Source organism: Bos grunniens, chromosome 3, assembly GCF_055505025.1.
Source record: "Bos grunniens cultivar Pamir isolate PY7600 chromosome 3, Bosgru_T2T1.0, whole genome shotgun sequence".
NCBI classification, from domain to species: domain Eukaryota; kingdom Metazoa; phylum Chordata; class Mammalia; order Artiodactyla; family Bovidae; genus Bos; species Bos grunniens.
In genome coordinates this window covers 107,451,483-107,471,785 of record NC_141167.1, presented here as the reverse complement: position 1 = coordinate 107,471,785, position 20,303 = coordinate 107,451,483, and the positions used below count along the sequence as shown (strand labels likewise).

The 20,303-nt window shown below is 56.3% G+C and overlaps 1 protein-coding gene across 4 annotated transcripts; it reads right to left on the bottom strand.

Moving 5' to 3' along the window:
* Nucleotides 1–1,833: 1,833 nt before the first annotated feature.
* BCAN (brevican) lies at nucleotides 1,834–20,087 on the bottom strand. 4 transcript variants are annotated; one of them, XM_086393372.1, is made up of 14 exons: nucleotides 19,699–20,087; nucleotides 15,699–15,809; nucleotides 14,635–15,009; nucleotides 14,176–14,350; nucleotides 13,762–13,889; nucleotides 12,469–12,762; nucleotides 10,192–10,425; nucleotides 8,989–9,636; nucleotides 5,469–5,576; nucleotides 4,636–4,794; nucleotides 3,952–4,034; nucleotides 3,445–3,589; nucleotides 2,669–2,859; nucleotides 1,834–2,345 (listed from the first exon to the last, which is right to left on the bottom strand). In XM_086393372.1, exons 2-14 carry the CDS (start codon nucleotides 15,787–15,789, stop codon nucleotides 2,238–2,240), a joined length of 2,739 nt encoding a protein of 912 aa, XP_086249498.1. In that variant the 5' UTR covers nucleotides 15,790–15,809; nucleotides 19,699–20,087; the 3' UTR covers nucleotides 1,834–2,237. The 4 variants fall into 4 exon arrangements, with proteins under 4 accessions (XP_086249498.1, XP_086249496.1, XP_086249497.1 ...); XM_086393370.1 differs by having other exon boundaries at nucleotides 19,695–19,869; XM_086393371.1 differs by lacking the exon at nucleotides 19,699–20,087 and adding an exon at nucleotides 16,001–16,110.
* Between the last annotated feature and the right edge of the window lie 216 nt (nucleotides 20,088–20,303).

Genomic DNA, 20,303 nt, shown 5'->3' with positions numbered 1-20,303 from the left:
AGCTCAGCAGGTGTCAGGGGAAGAAGGGGGAGGATTCTCACTCCAGCCCTATATCTACCTCTGGAACTCTCTTTATCCACTGATCAGTGATGGTGGATCCCTGCCTACTGCTGTCCTGGAGATTCAGAGAGAAAGCTGATGAAAGGCTGGGAAACCAAGCCCCCTTCCAGCTCACCACCAGAGGTCTCTCGGGGAAATTCAACCTGCTACCTAAACTCTATCTCTGTGAGGATATGTTTCTCAGACAACCTCCCTTAAGAACCCAAGGACAGACACTTCCCCTTCCTCAGCCTTCTTTTCAGACCCCATCTTCAAAGGCCCACTTTGGGCTTGATCCACTTACAACTCCAGCCTAATGCTCTCGACCTCCCTGACGGTGCAGCGCGTGGGCAACTGCAGGGTAATAGAGGGTAAAGCGGGGTTCTGCTCTGGCCCCAGGATCATCTTCCCGGCAGCTCCATAAGGAGCAGCCCTGCTCCCTAGCCACGCTAGGCTGGGTGGGGAGGGCAGAGGCTGGGGCAGGAGAGCCTGGGCGAAGAGAGGAATGTGGCTCTTGGTGGCAGGTAGGCCTGGGAGGCCAGTGCTGGCGTCTCAGAGATCAGCTGGCTTGGGGTTTACATACCTGGGGAAGGCCCAGCGAGGCAGGAATGGCCTGGGAGCCCCTAGCTGCCCCAAACAAGCACTTGTCTTTCTCTGTACTCTCTCCTGTCTGGGTCTCTTCATACCGCCCTCTCTAAACCTCTTGCTCCTCTGGGTCTGTTGTCCTGTCCTTCAGCTTTATCAGGTTTTACTGACTTCTACAAAAGGGGATAAGAAATGCCTGCTTGTGTGAATGTGATGCAACAGTGGGCACAAGCAGAAGTGTGTACACACGACAGTGTGCACACGTGTATTCATGAGTGTGGCCAAGTGTGGGGAACTGCAGCAATAAGATTCATCCCCATCAGGAAGACAGACGGCACCCTGACACACACTTTCACCAGGAGGCACAAGGCACAATTCAGTGCACTGCGATGAGGCACACACACAGCCGGTCATTCTCTTTTCAGTGTTCAGAGAATGACCTCATCATCTCATTCTCCGCTGACTCACAGACCCCAGGGCCAGCTCAGCCTGGCCGGAAGTCCTACCCTCCCCCTGTCCCTAGCTCCGCAGCCAGCCGCCCCGCTTCTCTTCCCAGGGCGCTCCTCAGAAAGACAGATCGCCGGCGCCCCCTGGCGGTACCCTGGGACTCCTACTGGTTGGCCCCACCCACGCACGCGCGCACAGGCACGCTCAGGCCGACTTGCCTGCAGCCGCAGCGCCATCTGCTGGCCACTGCCTACGGGCCTCGCAGGTCATTCCCCAGAGCCCAGCCCGCCGCAAGGCTGGGGAATCTCTTCTCTGTGCTTGTTTCTTTGTTCCTGCATCTCTCCTCCTGCTGGAATAGGCCTGCTTGAAGTGTAACCCCCTTCGTTCCCTTCACGCTCACTCTCCTTGCGAGAACTCCCCTCTAGAACCTCAGAACGGGGACACCAGGCACCCACCTCTCTTCCTCTCTGAACCCTCAGCCCCTTTCTCCCCAGACTGAACTCCAGTCTGCTTTACTGGACACTGGGCACTCCAGCTTCTTCCAAATATCCTTACGCTGTTTCCCAAACCCTGTGTTTCATTCATTCCATAAACACTGGACTATTCTGTGCCATGAACTCATATCCACTGACATCTTGACTTCACTGACCTTCAGAAACTAACAAATACAGGTCTATATCCTGTAAGGCCCGGCCCAACTCCACTTTTTTCTCTCTCTTTCACACACACTCACACACACACACACACAGGCATCAGACTTGCTTGGGCTCAAATGCAGCTTTATTTTCTGCTTGTTTTACAGGTACCCCATCCTGCAAACCCATTCTCTTGGGAAACAGAATGAGTGGGCACAGGGGCCTCCAGGGGAATGGAGGGGACAGGATGGCTGGCAAGGAGAGGGCAGTTGAGGCACTTAGAGACCTACTCAAGGCCCTGAGGCCCAGAATAGGAGGGAGAGGGCCTAAGGCAGGACTGGAGACACCCAGATATTGATGTTACAGAAAAAGCCAAACGAATTTTTGGCCAACCCAGTATTTCCCAGAAGCCCCTCTGGGCACTACCATGTGGACTTCAGCTGCACCCCTCTCATGCTGTCATTCCCCGTGGTGGAGAGCATGGGTCTAGGGAGGCTTGGTGGCAGAGGGCAGTGCCGGGGGCTTTGCCCCTTAGGGACCTGGAGCAGGATTGGGAGAGGGGTTCAGCCGTGCCTTCCAGTGCCCCACGAGCCTCCACTGACGTCCTTCTTGGGCCTCTACTGGGCGCAGAGCTCGAGCCTGGGAAAGACACACACTCACCCTCCACCCTTGGGCTCCTTGTCTTTTCTCTTCTCAGAGTCTGCCCTCTCCTGTCCTTGCTCCTTGACCTCTGATCTCATCAAAACACTCTCCCTGGCTCAGCCCTTAAGAGCCCAGACTGTGGCTGCATATTCTCAGACAGCAGCGCTGAAGGGGACCCCAAGAGCATTCAGCCCACCTCCTCTGTGCCCCAGAGAGCGGTAGTGATGACTCCAAGTTTACCTAGCCAGCGATGGGCAGAGCTAGGAGAGCCCAAGGCAATATGGGCTAGTGTCTCCCACCTTTCTCCTCCTGGCACTCACAGGCCTGCGGGGCACACAGGAGATCTGGGGAAGTCCCCAGCGACCATTCTCCTGGCAGCGGATCAATGGTAGGTTGCGCTGGGTCAGCCCCTCCCGGCACCGGTAACGAAGCACTGTGTCGACTTCATAGCGCAGCCGTGGGCGGCCAAACACTTGAGCCAGGGGCAGCTCTGGTGGGGGCCCACAGGACACTGCAGGGAGAACACAGTCAGGAACTGGGAGCCCGGCTCGAGCAGTCCCCAGAGCTGGGATGGAGGAGAGGAGTAGGCCACGAGCTGACATACAGAGAGGGGGCGGTGGAAGGGCTTCCCTGCGGGCTCAGCGGCAGCGAACCGCCTGCCCGGGCGGGAGACAGGGGCTTGATCCCTCATCCGGGAAGGTCCCAAATGCTGTGGAGCAACTAAGTTCACCACAACTACTGAGCCTGTGCTCCAGAACCCAGGAGCCACAAGTACGGAAGCCGGGCGCCAAGAGCCTGTGCTTCGCAACAAGGGAAGCCACCACAGAGCTCCTGCACTGCCAGTAGAGAGCGGCCCCCTCACCGCAACTGGAGCACAGCCCGCACAGCAAAGACCCAGCGCGGCCAAAACCAAATAAAATAATAGAACCGTTTAAAAGAGCAGGGGTTCCTAGTGAGCCTGTCTGTTATCCCGCCCTTGCTCACAGCCTGGGGCACACTTCCGATTCCTCAGTGTAGTTTTGCACTCTCCTCCTGCACACACATCAGTTCCAGGATTCCCTGGCCCCCACCTCTCCTCCCCCTTGCCTGCCCTCACCCAGCCCCATCTTGCAGGTGTAGGACAGGTGGTAGTTGCAGGGAACATCACTCCATTGTCCCTGATCGTGCCACACCATAACCACGCAGTTCTCTCCGGACAGGAAGTAGCTGTCTGGCTGCCCAGGGTTCCAGTTCTCATAGAGCTGGGAGGGCGGGGGGAGGATGCAGGAGGTAGTGAGGAGCTCCAGCACCAGGAGTACGGGGAGGAATGGACCTGGAGGGCTTGAGGAGAAGGAGGTCGAGGAGGGGCACCAAGAGAGGGAAGGCTAGAGGGGTGGGGAGTAGGGGACCCCAAAGGGAAAAAATGTCAGGGGATTTGGGGGTAGGGGTAATGGGAACCAGATGAGAAGAAAAGAGAAGGGGACACAAGGAAGAAGGGCCAGGAAGAGGGAAAGGCACAGGGCCAGGAAAAGGAGACGGAGAGATGGGGGTCACTGGGGGTGGAGGGTAGAAGTGCTTCGAAGAAACGACCTAGACCACGTGAGGGGCGGTCGGAACCTCTCACCAGGGGGACGCCATCTGACCACAGGAAATCCCCTTCGATGGTCCTGTCATTGAGCCCGATCCACTGGTACTCCCGGTATCGATCTGGGGGACAACCGCAGAGACGAAAGTGTGCAGTGAGCTTTGCTGCCAGCAGAGGGCGGCCATTCCCCGTCACTGAGCGGTCTGTGGGCGCTAGCGGGCCAAGTCGCCGCAGCCCCAAATCCACGCTTCCCGGTATCCTTATTTCTCCCTCCAACCTCTGCACACGGCAGGAAGGAAGACAGGGGCGTAGGGGTGAAGGAAGAGGAAAAATATCACTAGGGCTAGAAAAGGGAAAGTCTGGAAAAAGTAAAAACTTTCAACAGCGCCAGAGTCGGGAAGAGTAGATGGAGGCAGGAGAGCCAGGGAGGTGGGGAGCGATTATAAACGAGCCCCCAAGGAACCACCAGGCTTATGCAGGTGTGTTTTCTGCGTACTTCTCAGCCCTCCTCTGCCAGAAGCCCCACTGCCCACGTGTGGAGTGGGAAGGAGGGAGACAGGAAGGAAAAGTGAATGAATGGATGAGGTAAACCAAGTAGTGAGTACCTGAATGAACGTATAAGGGAGTTAATAACACTCTTTAACTGACTGACTGATGAATGAGTGAATGTGTGGATGAGAGAACAGGTGGCGAGGGTCGCCTCCCTCCCTGTCCCCAGCCCACTGTTGATGAAGTCCTGTTCCTCCGGCGTGCTGATGCTGGCCAGGTGCGCGCCGTACATCCGGCACTTGTTCTCCGCCTCCTCCCAGCTCCTTCGGGTAGAAAAGTGCTTGTAGCAGGCACCCTGGAAGGCGTCCCAACCGGGGCTGCAGAAGTGGAGGCCTGGGACACAGAAGGGCAGGCAGCTTATGGGGAGGACCCCCAGAACTCTGAGAGGCTGGGTCCCCAGACAGGGAGACTGGGCTCCTCCCACCGCCGCAGACCGAGGGGCGGGCCTGAGGGCAGGAGGGCGCGCCCAAGAGCGAGCGCGCGCTTAGGAGCTGGAGGGGCCTCGTGCAGGGCGGCCCTGATGCCTTCCTTCTCTGCAGCGAGAGACCAGGGTGAAGGCTGGAGTCCCGACCTGGGTCTCTGCCATCCGCCATCCGAAAGAAAAGCCGAACCTTCCTCTCCTCCCAGGAGAATGGAGACCGACAAGTACTGAGTGTGCCTGCCAAATTCCAGGCTCACAGACTCCCCGAGAGAGTCGTTTTTGGTTCCACTTAACAGATAAGGAAATTGAGGGTAGGCCTCAGAGAAGTTATGTGATTTGTCTAAAATGGTAATTCATTATCTGCGTTTCCACTGCAGGAGGCCTGAGTTCATCCCTGGTCGGGAACCGAGATCCCGCCAGGCGCGCGGTGTGTCCAAGAGCAAGGACAACAAATGGAGGTTCACTAATGACAGGTCCACCGGGGAAGTGTCCCCTTCCCCCTCCGCCCCCCTCCCCCAGAACCAGTGCACTGTGGCAGGGCCTAGGCTTCAGAGATCCCCCAACCACAGCCCCTCAACACACTCACCAACATCGCACAGGTCCCCCCCATAGCCAGGCAAACACAGGCAGCGGACCCCCTCCTCCTCCTCCAAGCATGTCCCGCCATTGTGGCAGGGGCTGGGGACACAGTCACCTGAGGGGAGAGAAGTGAGGTGGGGGGGCAGGGGAGCACAGCTCTGCAGCCAGCCCTCCAGCTCTGACTCCCTTGTCCTGGGGGCTGTCACAGCGTCCTCAGTGTTCTCCCTGAAGCCTGAGTTCTGGGTTTCTCCTCTCCTCACTGTTTCAGCACTGGCTCAGTCCTATGCTGGTCATCGTTATGCCTGCCAGTGTGGGTTCTAACGGGACCAAGGGGATGTGTCCAGGAAAGCTCTCAGGGTATAACTCCACCAAGGGGAAAGATATCAGGCTGTTAGTCATGCACCCTGGACTCTTACCTAGCTTCTGGCTCTGCTGGGTGACATTGAGATGGTCACTTTACTTCTCTAGGTCTAGAGTTTAGTCCCCCAGCCCCTGTCATTGCTCCAGGTCTTAGCATGATTCTGGGTAGTCTAGATAGGCTGGGTGGAACTGAAGGAGAGGACAGTCACCATAGGAACAGTGAGTTCTGACCTGCCCTTTACTGCTTCTGAGACCTGATACTGGGGTGGTCCGGGAGGGAGCTAACCTGGCTCCCCCTGCTGTCCACTGGGCAGGGTCAGGCCCAGAAGCTGCTGGGGGAAGATCCAATGTACTTCCCTCACTCTATGCCCTCTCCTTCCCCACTGCCCCCAACCCATCCCAGGAATGGAGCCCAGTAGCTCCCCCTGTCTTGCAGCACTGGCTCCACAGTCTCTCAACATCATCCAACCTCTGCCTCTCCTCTTTATCTCTTCAGACTCTCCCCCCTCACCAGACTCCCCTTTCCCCCTCCACTTGGGGGCCTTCTGAAGGTTCCCCCAGCCTAGAAACCCTTTCAACTCCTTCCTTCTGGTTCCCTCTCCTCCAGGCAGTCTTCTTGGACTAACACACTACCCTGAAGGCCTGCAATCTGTTATCTAGGTCCAGCTCCAGCTGGCTAGGCCATCTGCCTCCTTTTCTGCACTCTCTCTCAGGATGCTGGGTGGCTGCCCCTACACTGGGCCTGGGTGCTGAAGGGGCTGACAAATTCGACTGCTTTCTGTTCCAGAGGACCGGGAGAAGATGAGCTCACAGACTGACAGGACAGGTCAGGGTTCTCAGCCCAGCTTGGGGCGGGACCTTCAGACCATGCCATCCACTCTTGGAGGCCAAGGCCAGGGCCCACAATGCTTCACTCTGGCCTGAGATCCCACTGCCTGGTGGGGATCAGAGCAGAGGTGGGGGGAGGAGGAGCTGGAGTTGGTTCAAAGAATTCTTCTGGGATGACCTAGCTGTTCTGGGTAAAATGAATCAGCGGTTCCAGCACCACTCCCCCTGTCATCACCCCTTCTGCCAACAGTTTCTTCCAATCTGGTGTTGCTGCCTCCCAGGGTGAAGCAAGGAGGGGAGGTGTTTTACTTAACTCCTTAAGCACTAGGTCCTACACAAGGTAGGAGTCCTGAACTCCCTTTCCATTCCTCACACTTTTCTGCTTCCCCTGGGGTCCTCTCTGCCCAACCCTCCAATCCTGGTGGACAAAGACTCTCAAACTTGGTCTGTGGAGTCCCACCCAAGCCAAAGTTCCCTCTCCCTGGCTGTGAGTGGCAGAACCTGACCAGGAGGGGAGGCTGTGTTGGTGGTGAAGGAACTTCTCAAGACTTTCTGGTATTCCCATCCCCCCACCCCTTTTGGATCAACTATTATACACACTTAGAAAGTTATCCCTGCCTTCCTGCTGCAATAGCGGGCTGGAGGACCACTCACTCATCCCCCAGGTGGGGTAACTAAGACACCACAGATACTTCCAATGGTGCTCCTCTCCCACCAAAGCCCCTTCCCGCCCAGTGCAGCACTGTACTCCAAGGCCAGCTGGGCAGGGAGCCAGTAGTCAAAATGCATGAGCCTAGGTGTGATGCAGAGACCCTGAGCCCACCCTGGACCATCTAGAAGAGTGGTCCTGGGACTAGGAGGATCCCAGCCTTCTCCAGACATCTCCATGTGGAAATTCAGCCTTCACTGAATAGGTAGGGCTTCTTGGTCTCAGACCCCAAAACCTAACTCCCCATTCCCCCTCCCTCCACACTTTCCATCTTCCCTTGCTGATCTGTGTCTTCTCCAGCATTAGCAACTTTGAGATCCTTTGGGTTCAGGGAGGGTAAAATAGCGGGTGAGGGTAGTCATTAGCACAGGAGTTAGTGGAGGAGGGAGAGATCATGGGCATGAAAGTGAGATTCTAACCCCCGTGGATGTTTGCGGGAGGGGAACAGGCTCTTGGGGCACCTGGATGCCAGGGAACGGCCTCCACGCTAGGATGGGCTCTCTCTGTCAGGACCCTGTGTGTGCGGCTCTAGATGGGAGCCAAGAGGCTGGATCAGAAGTGAATACAAAGGGACATATACACACACATGTGCGCACACGCACACACACACGCATGCACACACTCTGGGCTGCAGAGGTTTCTCCCTGTCAGAAGTGAGGGAACACAACTCCCAGCACGCCCACAGACTGAGAGACAGACTTCTCTGGGGTAATGTGTAGATGTCAGGGGACAGGAAGGAAGGCAGAGACAAGCCTGAGGAGAGCATGAAGAAACAGCAAGGGGCTGTTAGACCAGTAGGACAGGAAAGGGTGCAGGCTGAAGATGGAAAAGGAAGAGGCACAAAGACACACAAAGACCCAGGGAGAGAGAGAGAGAGAGACAGAGACAGAGATGGAACCACAAGAAGCACCAAAGAGCTACCCAGCACACAAATCCATGGGATGAAAGGGGCAAACAGCTGGGGGTGGAGACAGAGGGTGCCAGAGTTCTGGTTATAAAGCAGTTTAATAGAGATTTATTTCCAAGGCTTGTTTCCATGAAACAGTTGAAAAAAGTACTTCATAGAAGTAGTTGCTTAAGGCTCTGTGGGGATAAGGGCTCTCCTGGACCCCAAAGGTTGAGGGGTGGGAACGGGACTCCAGGCTTCCCTGATACCAGTGGGAGGCAGCTGAAGGGAGGAGGCATACAGGATGGGGAGGAGGCAGCAGGGGATGGGCCTGGGCCTTGAAGAATGCAAAAGGCTGTGAGGGCACCCACTGAGCAAGGCCTGAGGGTGCTCTGTGGGGCCAGTGAGATGTGAGTCACAGGTAGAGAACTGAGGCTAGGAAAAAGTTCCAGGTGGTTGGTGGTGGGGCTGGGGGTCACAGTGAGGATTTCAGAAACAGGGAGAAGTCACAGGGTGGGAGTCACGGAGTTGGGGGTTATAGGGTGAGAAGTCAGAGAGCTGGGATGGTAGTCACAAAGTGGGGCATCCAGGACTGGAAGCCGGCAGGTGGAGGTGGGTAGGAGAATGAAGGCAAAGGGGCAATGGTGGGTTAAAGGACTATGGGTCAGGTGATCCAGAGCTGCAGGGGGAGGAAGAGGAGGAGGAGGAGGAGAAGGAGGGAGGCTGAGCCTTGGGCAAAGTTACCTGATGAGGGGGCCACGGCCACTCCACCACGGCTGGCACTGTCAGTGGGCAGCACTGGCTGGGCATGCACTGAAGTCCCTGCTGGGACAGTTCTTCTGGAATTCTCTTCAGAGGGGGTCTCCAGATCCCTGGTATCCCCAGGGGCCCGTGTGGCTGGAAGCAGGGAAGGGGCATCCTCGGAGCTTCCTGTCTCCTCACTCTCTCCTCGAGGGGCCCCAGAGAGCTCAGGACCCCCAGTCTCCTCCTCTATCTCTCTTGCCCCAACCAGAGTGGAAGGTGGGGGGGATGCCAGGTTCCCCTCCCTAGGAGTGGGCAGGGTCTTGGTGGGTGGTCCAAGGACCCTTGGAGGCCTGGGAGCCTCTGGCTCATCATAGGGTGGTGGTGATACACCAGGCTGGAGGGCAGCCCTCACTGGAGGCGATGCCTGGGTGAGTGACTCCTCTGGAACCGGCTCAGTGGGGAGAGGGGCCTCTGGGTCCAGGCTGCTGAGCTCACTGGGCCAGGCCCACAGGGCCTCATCCTCCACCTCCTCCTCTTCTTCTTCCTCTTCTTTCTCTTCTTCACCCCTGTATTTCTCTTCTTGCTCCAACACCTTGCCTTCCTCTTCTGAGGACCCCAATGGAGGCACAATGGATTGGGTTTCGAATTCTAGGCAAAGCACAGATGATTCAGCACCAGGGACAGCACCCGCCAGAGGACAGGAAGAAGGAAGGGGAAGCGGGAGACAAGTGGGGCTGGGGAGGGTGAGCCCTGGGGGAGAGGCAAGAGGCTGCCCTGGGGAGGAATTGTCTTTGCTCTGAACCAGAAGAATTTCAGCCGGAGTTGTACTATTAAGGCAACACTTGAGAAGGCTCTGTGAGGTGTCATTAGTCCAGGAAAACCTGGTGGTTGCATCTCCCTCTACCAGTCTTAAAATTCTGTTTATTTTGGATAGGTGATGGGGAGGAGGGACCAAAGAAAGGAGATCCTGCCTTCCCAAAGGGCAGCTTCTTAGTCCAGGCATCTCCAGATCTAGCCATTTGGGAGTGGGCTCTGCTGGAAAGGCAAAGGTTGGGAGAGGGACAAGGGCGGTGCCTTGCACTACTGTGCTGTTGAGAGGGCAGAGCCACAGTGGGGACAACCCCGGCCTCAGCCCAGGCCAGCCCCTTCTGCCTCTAACTTCTTCCGGGCAAAGACACCCCCAGGATGAGAGACTTGAGTTACCTAGGAGGGTTCTAGGGGCCTCTGCTGGGTCTTCTGGAGTGGAGCTCCCACCACCTCCATCCTCTATAATGGGAATGGAGTAGATGGCTCCTCGGGACTCGCTTTCCACAGCTTCCTGGGGCAGCTTCAGTTCCTCCAGGGTCTCAGTCACTGTGACAATGGCTTCCAGTGCATCAGAGGCCAGGTCAGAGGCTGGGTTGGCTGCCTCAGGGATGGCAGAAGGCTGGGCAGAGTCTGTGGCAGAAGGAAAGTGCCAGTGGGAGGTTAGAGAGGTGGCTCTCCCCCCAGCCCATGCCTGCATGTGAGGGCTCTGGGTTAGACTGAGAGATCATGGAATTCTCTTAATTCTCTCTCATCCTCTCTGTGAAGCACTCATGGGGCCCAGGGAGCACCCCAGGACTTCATCACTCATTCCTCAAGCATTAATCGTCCACTATGTACCATGCCAAGCAATCTCCTGGGCACTGAGGACAGAGTGCAGAGCCAAATAGTATGATTTCTGCCCCTATTATTATATTCTAGATACAGATAAGCAAATAAACATACATTATAACTTTACCATCTAAAGAACAATTCAGCAGAGTAAGGAGATGGGAAGTACTACTTTAGACAGACTGGTAAAGAAAGGCTCAGGAGAGAAGCCATCCCTTGGAGACAGAAGGATGAACAGAATGGCCTCAGCACTGTGGGACCCTGGGTTTGGGGCAAGATGTGAGGGATCCCAGTCATTCCAAGACTTTAGAAATGGATGGGGACAGGCTGCCATCACCACAGGAGAGCTGAAGGACAGAGAACAGGAAGGACATTCCACCATCACCACCAGACGATCTCAGTGTTGGGGCAAAAGGGCAAAGGATGAGCAGACCTATCATTTCAGGACCTGCTCTCTTCAAATAACCAGATTTTTAGAATGAATTGACTTGTCCCTGGGGAAGGGAACCAAGAGCAGAAAACCAGTGAAGGGAAGGTGGAATTGGGCTAAGAAAAGCCCTGGGGGCTGTCCTTGCTCAGCCAGACAGGACAGGACAGCATGTCCTGCCTGCCTTTGTCACCTGCTCATACCAGACGGAGAAGGCAATGGCAACCCACTCCAGTACTCTTGCCTGGAGAATCCCATGGACAGAGGAGCCTGTTGGGCTGCCGTCTGTGGGGTCGCACAGAGTCAGACATGACTGACTCGACTTAGCAGCAGCAGCAGCATACTGACAAGCTAACCTGTGCCCTAGGCTGCTTCTGTCCCCACCTGCTCCCCACTCTAGTCATCCTCCTCCCTAGCTCCATCTCCTGATTCAGTTCCTCTTTCCATTTCGTCCCAGAATAGTGCTTGGCATATAATTACAATCAGTGTTAGAAGTGTTAGCTACTGTTATTATAATTATCATCATCACCATTATCCATGTTCCAGTAAGCCTATTCAGATGGACCTGTCTTCCTGTGGACTTGACTTCCCTACTCCGCCCAGCCTCAGGCCAAAGCTGTCTGGAGATCAGTCCCAGTGGAAGTAAAGCTTTTCTCCCAGTCTTTCCTCATGCTGGGAGTGAGACATCTTGTCTTCAGTCAGACTTGGGGCTCCCATGGCAGCAGTTGCATCTTCCTCCTTCAGACTAGGGGCTCCCTGAGGGTAAAGACTGTTTCTTCTACCACCATTTCTGCCTCCAGCAGAAATACCAGTATTAGTACAACTAAAGTACCAGTACTACTGAAGGCTCCCAGCAGGGGCAAGGACTCAGATACTCTACGGCAATGCCTCCCTGACTGTCAGTCACCCTCGGCCTGGGCCCTGTGCCTCTCCTCTAGCTCTCAATTTAAGACGTGGGCAGGAAGCTGTCTCTACACCCAACTGTCCTTAAGGATCTGCTCCCTGTGAGGGGTAGGTGATTACGTCTGTCCATCAGTATTTGGTGTTAAAGAGTTGATACCTTCAAGCTTAAGCTGAAGGCTCTGGAAACCCTGCTGAGGGCTCTGGAGGCTATTTGGTTAAGTGAAGTGGATCATTCCTTGGATTCAGAGAATGTTGGTCATCTCTGCTCTGTTCATGAGCTGACCAGAGATGGAGACGTGATTGGCAGCCCAATAGGGGAGAGGGGGCAGTTTAGGCAATGCAGAGAGGTGAGCCCTCCTTGAAGCCACACAGACCAAATCAGAGGGCACCACCCGCAGCACCAGGAGGCAAATGGCAAAGACCCAGGAGAAACTGGTCAGGGCCAGGGTGGAACTGGAGGGCTCGACTCTGACTGCCTGAGATTGGTCTCAGCCTCTGCAAGGGAGTGGGCTCACCTCGGAAGCAGTAGACGTTGAAGCGGCTGTGCTTGTTGGGGAAGCCGGTCTGGTTGGGGAAGAGGAAGAGAGTCTTGACACCAGGGAGGCCCCCACCACAGCGCTGGCTGGGGGTGACAATGGGGTAGCGCACACTGCCATCAGCCAGCCAGCCAGGGCTGCAGCGGTCCAGGCCACCATCCCAGGCTGCATACAGCTGGCCGGTGGTTGCAATCTTAGCACCCCGCTCCTGGCAGTATGTCCGCGCCTCCTCCAAGGTCAGCTTGTCTGGAGGGGCACCCAGGAACAGCTCTCCTGGGGAGGAAAAAGAGGCTGGGTTACCAGGAAGGTAGCTCCTTCCACCCGGGGCTCCCACTGGGACTCTGGGCAAGCTCCTCTGGGCCTCAGTTTCCTCATCTGTGACATGGAGCCCATCGTCCTACTTCACAGGATCAAAGTCTTGACAGAACCTTACTGCTGCTAAGTCACTTCAGTGGTGTCCAACTCTGTGCGACCCCATCGACGGAAGCCCACCAGGCTCCGCCATCCTTGGGATTCTCCAGGCAAGAACACTGGAGTGGGTTGCCATTTCCTTCTCCAATGCATGAAAGTGAAAAGTCAAAGTGAAGTCGCTCAGTTGTGTCTGACTCTTTGCGACCCCATGGACTGCAGCCTACCAGGCTCCTCCGTCCATGGGATTTTCCAGGCAAGAGTACTGGAGTGGGATGCCGTTGACAGAACCTTAGGATGGATAATACTACTCAAAGGAACCTGGCCCAACTTCCTCATTCTGCAAGGAAGGAAACTGAGGCTCAAAGATGCTAAAACGTAAAGGGATGTATGGAACCTTCTGGTGGGTCTGATGGTAAAGAATCAGCCTGCAATGCGGGAGACTGGGGTTTGATCCCTGGATCAGGAAGATCCCCTGGAGAAGGGAATGGCTACCCACTCCAGTATTCTTGCTTGGAGAAACCCATGGACAGAGGAGCCCAGTAGTGCATGGGGTTGCAGAGTCAGACACGACTGAGCCACTAACACTGGATATCCACCAAAGAGATGTACAGCAGGTGGCAGCAGAGTCAAACTCAATCTCCTATCTCAGCCACCTGTCTGGAGGCTTTGGCTGTGAACCTGTCTCTATGACAGTGTTTGGACTTGTCTCTATGACAGCGTTTGGAGAGAGGGACACTGTTTCCCTTACTCCTGGCTACACACTTAAACACAGTATGGTAAGGTCCAGCAGAGGCCCAGGAGGACCTAAGGGCAGCCCTGGAGAGGGGTCTCTTCCCCTGGGAACCTCCCACCCCCAATCACCATTTAGTTCTTCAGCATAACAGTAAACATCATAGAGGTCATCGGGGTCGACCACTCCGTAGTTCCGGACCCCAGGGAAGCCATCCATGTCTCCATAACAGGCCTCTCGTGGCGTCTGGATGGGATACCTGGGGCGGAGGTACAAATGCCTTCACCAGGAGCCGTCCTGTGGTGACCCCCCCCCCCCCACCAATCACATTGCTTTCAGTGCAGCCAAGTGTCTTCTCAGCTCTGCAGAAATGCATCCCCGCCAGCACACGGTCTAACCCGCCCGCCGCAGACCAACTTCATCTCCCACAGGCAGGGAGCCCTATAGGGCCCGCCTGTGGCAGCAGCCGGCAGCCCCTGGTAGAATCAGAAGCTATAGCCCCCTCAGGAACAACTAGAAATTCGTGGTCAACAGCCCCAGCCCACCTCACGGTTTGGTCGGACAGCCAGCCAGCGTCACACTGTTCATAGCCCCCGAGGTAGGCGGCATAGAGCTGCTCCGGAGTGGCGATTCGGGCTCCGATGCGGGCACAGGCCTCCTGGGCCCCAGCGAAGGAGAAAGCGTAGCGGGCAGAGCCCTCCCGGTAGAGAAAGACGACCCCTGAGGGGCAGAGAGGACCCTGAGGCGGGATCACCCAGCACACTGACTTCCCCTTACTCTCCTTGTCACTCCCCTGTAGACAAAGGGTAAAGTCCAGATTGTGCTCACTCTACAGCATGAGGGACTTAATTTAGACTGTGGGTAGAATTTTCCTCCGCCTGAAGAAAGAAAGGAGGTAAACTCCTTTTGCAGTTCGGTCTGCGTCTTCTAGGCGTCTGCTTCCGCCCCACACAGTGGGCTCCCTTCCCCTTCTCCGGGAACCCTCTCCATCTCCGACCTCTCACCTTTGACCTTGACCTCCACCGCGTCGCTGCTGTCGTCGATGCCGTGCTGGACCTCGCAGCGGTAAATGCCTGAGTCGTTGGGCCGCAGCTCACTCAGCACCAGGGAGACGTCGGTGAGTGACGCCGGGTAGGCAGGCAGTGCCACGCGGAACCGGTAGGCCTCGCTCACCTTGACGCGTAGGCCCCGCGCCACTAGCACCTCGGCCTCCCGGCCGCCGGACAGGAAGGTCCACTTAACCCGCGGGGAGCCCTGCGCGGCCCGGCGGCTCGGCGACGGCCGCAGGTAGTGAACGTGGCATGGGATGGTGAGGGCGCCGCCCAGCACGCCCTGCAGCGGCGCGTCGCCCGCGATGCGCACGCGGAAGGCCCTGTCCTCTGTGGACGGGCGGAGCCGGCTGGAACTTCGCGTTGTAGATCTACCGCGCCCCACCCCGGGGTTTCTAAGCCCCGCCCCAGGATCCCAACGCCCCGCCCTCGGGTTTTCGTAACCCCGCCCTCCGGGCCCCAACCAGGAACTCAGGGCTCCGGCTGCTGAGTCCTGCAAACTCACCTGTAGGTCCCTCACGCCCACCCCTCAGGGTCGACAGACCCGTCCACAAAGTCTCTCAGCTAGTTTTGCCCCCAGAGCCTCCCAATACCACCCTAGGATTCCTGGGCCCCACTCTGGGTCCTCAAGCCTCACCCCTGGGTCCTGCAACCCTCTTCTCAAAATTTCCCTAGTCTGTTCCTTCAGAGCCCCTTTCTGGATTTCTTCCAGTTCCATCCCTGTTCAGCCTCGCAGCCCCATTCATAGTCCCGGAGGGTCCCCCATCCTCCACCCTAGAGACCGACAGCCTTGTACCTAGTGCCCCACCCCAGCCCTACTCCCCAAATTCCATCACCCTATCAAGGGCCCACAAATCATCCCTGATTTTCAAGTGTCCCTGCATAGGCCCTCCCCCACAGTGCTCCCAATTCCTGGGCCCTCCAGGCTGACAGAGGTTGCTTAGGGCTGGACAAGACGCTCCTTCCTACCACAGGGGAGATGTAGGAGACAAACTGTGACCCTGAGTGGGGTTACTTACCTGAGCTGTCTCCTTCCAGAGCATCAGCCAAGGCCACAGGGATCCAGGCCAGAACCAGGGTTGCCAGGAGGGGCAGGAACAGTGGGGCCATGCTGCAGGATGAGGGAGGGACTGGAGGAGGAAAGATGGGATTAGACCTCAGGATGGACTTCTGACTCCCCACCGGATCCACATGGATCATACATATCCTGACTCCAGGAGCCCACTGTCCCCACCTCATTATTTATTAACACTCCTTCTGATCCCTGTCTCCCCCCAGGGGATTCTTATTCAGAACCAAGACCTGGGTGCTGTCAGCTCACCATGTGACTTCAGGCAAGTTCTTTATTCTCTCATTAAGCCTTTATTTTCTTACTTGTAAAGGAGCACCATTACTACCACTTCACAGGTTGTGATGAGGCTATGTGCTTTGAGAGTGCATTCCATCAAAAAAGAAAAACAACAGAAACAAATAAACCCTGCATACAGTAAGAGCTCAACAAGTGCTTATGGCATATAGCATAATGGTAGATGCTATTATGCTTAGAGTCCCCTCTGTCCTCCCAGGGCCAGACTTGTTTGGACCCTCCTCCTCCCACAATACCTATCCAACTTTTCCTCCCTATACCTTCCTCCCTAGCTTCCTCCAGGAAGACTTCCTAGACTAAACCCAGGCAATGTACAGCTCTCTCCAGTCTAACCCCTCCTTGACCTCCCCCCTCTACACTGCACCATTACTTATAAGGAAACTCTTCTCTTTAGCCCCCAGCATCCTCCACCCCCTCCTCCTTGGCTGCCTTCTCCCTCCTTCCCAGCCTTTCCTTTCTGCCTGGCACGGGCTTTCCCACCGGATCTCCTGGCTCAGAAACCAGCTGGGACAAAGCCCCTGTCTCTGCTAGTCTGGACTCCATCCAGCCTCTTCCTCCCCCAACTCCAGCACCAGGCTAAGGGGGATGTGTGAGAATAAATGAGAGGGACCATTTCCCATCTGCCCTTGGCCATCAGAAGCTCTGAGAACTCAGACTATTCCTCTGAAGATCTCAAGGCACTTATTACACTCTCATAATGGATGGGTGGGGGTGGGACATTGAGAAAGGGCTCAGAGAGGGATAGGGTTGAAACTGAGTCCCCAGTGAAACCAAGTCAAGTACCAGGCCAGTGTGCCCCAAGGAGGGAAGGCTGCAGAGCCAACTTCATTTTTAATGGTTGGCCTAGCCTCAAAAGAGCATGGAGTCCCAAACTGCCATGGAATAGGCCAGGGGTGCAGCAGGAGAGATGAAGGTTAGACTATAAGCAAGACTTCCTTGACATCAGGCTTCTTCCCACTGGCTACTCCCCATCTTCCCTGACCAATCAGGCTCTGCCCTTGTATATATATATATATCCCATTTCCTGAGCCTGAGCTGATAGGAAATTACCCTCTTCTCCCAGATCTTCCCAAAGATCCCAGATCTTCCTAAGGACGCCTCCCCACCACTGTGATCTCCGTTTCCCCAGTGTGGCTGGGCATCATTTCCTCAGGGTCAGAGGTGGGGGTGGAATGGCAGGAGCCAGATACCCAGAGCCTCTCTTTGACCTTTGAGAGGGAGGAGGTTCTTGTTGGGACCCAATCAGAGGATGCTGGGAGCAGCTCTGGGCATGGGAGCACTTGAGAGGACTGCTTTCTGGGGTTGGAGAGGGGACCATTTGGCATGAACAGTCAGTGCCTGCCGGGTGCTTGGGAGACTGTTTTGCCATGCCTTTGAGCTGTGCCAGGTCCTGAGCTAGGCCCCTCTCTGGCGCCTTCCCTCCCCTCTCCCTGGGCTAGGGCTGGAGCTACTCACAGCTCTTTGACGGGCGGCCCAGAAACCCATATAGTTGGAACCACTCTGGGACCAACACCCTAGAACCTCCTTTCACCCCTGTTACGTAGGTGGGGGAATGAGGGGAGAAAGTCTGAAGCTGATGAGGACCTGGATGTGCTGAATCATGGAGGGTATCCCACCCCTACCTCCAGGATTGGGAGTCACTGATTAGCAAGGCCAGGAGGGTGGCCCTGATTGTGTGGTTCTTAGGAGCAGAGAGTTCTGCACACCTCCTACCCCCTCACCAGTCCCACCAAGCTTGGACCTCAGCCCCTTCCTGGTATAGCTAGAAGTCCTGAGAAAACTTAAGCACCCCCTCTTTTGGTCCCAGACTTAGACTCAGGGATCCAAGCCTTAGTCTCCATCCCACACATCCTCCCACCTCTGTTCCATCTTCTCATTCTCCAGAGCTGGACACACCACTCCATCTCTAACCTCAGGAGCTCAGCACTCTTCCTGTCCCTTCCCCTGATGCCACACCATTCCTCCACTCCAGTTTCTGGATTTCTGCCCTTGTGTTGAGTTTCCCCAGCTGTTTGGGAAACTTCCCTCATGTTACAACATTACCATTCCTGTCTGACGATGGATGTCTATCCCCTCACAGGCTTCATAAATCCAGTCCACAGAGAATCAAGACCAGGCTGTGTGTGCCCACCATCTCCATGCTGAATGTCCACCGGCTGGCAGTGCAAGGTCTGCCCCATAGGAACTGAGCTCCAGTGCTCAGCAGAGTCAGCAGGGATGCACAGGAGGCCAGAACTTTGGTCACCTCAGGGGGGAAGCTTTCAGCTATCCCCTTTGAGGCCCTGTGAGGGGCAACAGGAGCCTACACAATATCATTGAGGCCTTAACAGGGCCTACAGGAGTAATTGCAGTCATTGTAAAAAATAGGCCTATTTATTGGAAGCACAACTAATAATATGATTAGCAACATCGCCAGCTGAGCTATTGTGAAGTATAAAACCTGAAATGTGGGTGATGCTGTTATCAACGGCAAAGTTAGCCGTGACAATACAGGCACTGGTAATACTTGGGGTGGATCTGTGGGTAACAGTGTCCCTTGATCTCACAGTATTACCTGGAATAGGAATAACACAGATACTAATGATGCTAATAAAATTGATGGCAAATCTTAGTCCTGTTAGAACCCCGTGGGCTGAGCTATTCTGATAGGAAGGGAGTATGGAAGTACTTGACGGGGGAGGGGAGTGCTTCCCAGCCCAAATGCAGTGCTAGGAAGGAAAACAGGAGTGCTAACTGGAATTCCAGCTGACAGTTTCTGTCTACCTGAGCCAGGCCTCTTAACTAAATGCTTCCCATGAATGCCTGTGTGCGTGCTAAGTTGCATCCAGTCCTGTCTGACTCTTTGCGACCCCATGGACTGCAGCCTGCCAGGCTCCTCTGTCCAGGGGATTCTCCAGGCAAGAATTTTGGAGTGGGTTGCCATGCCCTCCTCCAGGGGATCTTCCCCACCCAGGGATCGAACCCTTCTCTCTTATGTCTCCTGCATTGGCAGGCGAGTTCTTTACCACTAGTGCCACCTGGGAAGTCTTTTCCATGTATAACCTCAACTTTAAGAAAAATACTCTTTAGGCATTACATCAATGAGGAATCCGAGGTTCAGGGAGGTCAACTAATTTGCCCAAGGTCACTTATCAAGTAAGTTGGGATTCCATTTCCAGTGGGCGCCAGGACCACCCAATACAGAGGCTCCTGTCGGCTGTCGCGCGAGCTACGAGGAGGTACCCCTAGGGTGGCCCGCCCCGGCTCCTCTCGCGCTGCTGCCTGCACCGTGGGTACCCAGGGGCGGAGGATGAAGGTCGGAAATCTCCGCCGTAGTGCTGGGACTGGAGCCCGCAGCAGGGAAGACGCGAGAACCCAGAGGGGCGTTCCCATGAGCTCGCGGACTCGAGGGGGCTGCGGGTTAGACTGCAAGCAGCAATGGGGGTGCCAGCGGCAGAGCTGGAGATGGCAGGATTGGTAGCAGGGGCCGTGGGCGCTCCGAGCTGGCCGACAGCCGGCCTCGCCGAGGTGTCAGGGGTCTGTGGGGTGAGTGCGCCGGGGCCGCGGGAGGCAAAGGCTGAGGGGTCGGGGCAGCAGACCACAGGGCAGCCGCCGGGAGCGCCCTTCTCTCTCCCTCCCAGCTGGGAGGCCGGGATGCCGTCACACTCACCTACCGGCAGGCAACTGAGGACCGGGGTGGGGGTGAGGCACCGCGAAGTTTGCCCCCTCCTCTGGGGGTCTCTTCTGGGTCCACGGCTCGGTCCTGCAGCTGCAACCGAGACTGCGGCGGGGACTGCGCGGGCGCGAGGAGAGGCTGGGCCCGCAAGACGCTCGGAAGAGGGCGCCGGGCCGCTGGGCGCCACACAAAACCCCCTTTCTTTCCCCCCGCCCCCGCCCCGCCCTTCCTCGAAGCCGCCCCTGCCCCCAGGCTGGGAACGCGGGGGGCTCGGGAAGATCACGCGACCCGCTGCCTTCTCTGCATCGGTTCCCGGCGGCGGCAGCCGCGAGAGCAAGGACGAGCGAAGTAGGACATCGTCCTGGGGATGAGAAGCCGAAGACTTGGAGTAGGGAGGGAGGGAGGGAAGGCAGAAGGGGCGGGCAGGGAGCGCTCGCGATCTACAGGATGATGTTGCAGCTGGAGGGATGGAAGTTAGACTGTCGGAGGGACTTCCCGTTTTTCAGGGGGAGAGGAGGAGGGACTCAGCCAGTAGAGAAAAGGATGAAGGGAGAATGGGAGGGAGGCTTTGCTCCTGGAGAGACATCACACGTATAAGTGGGG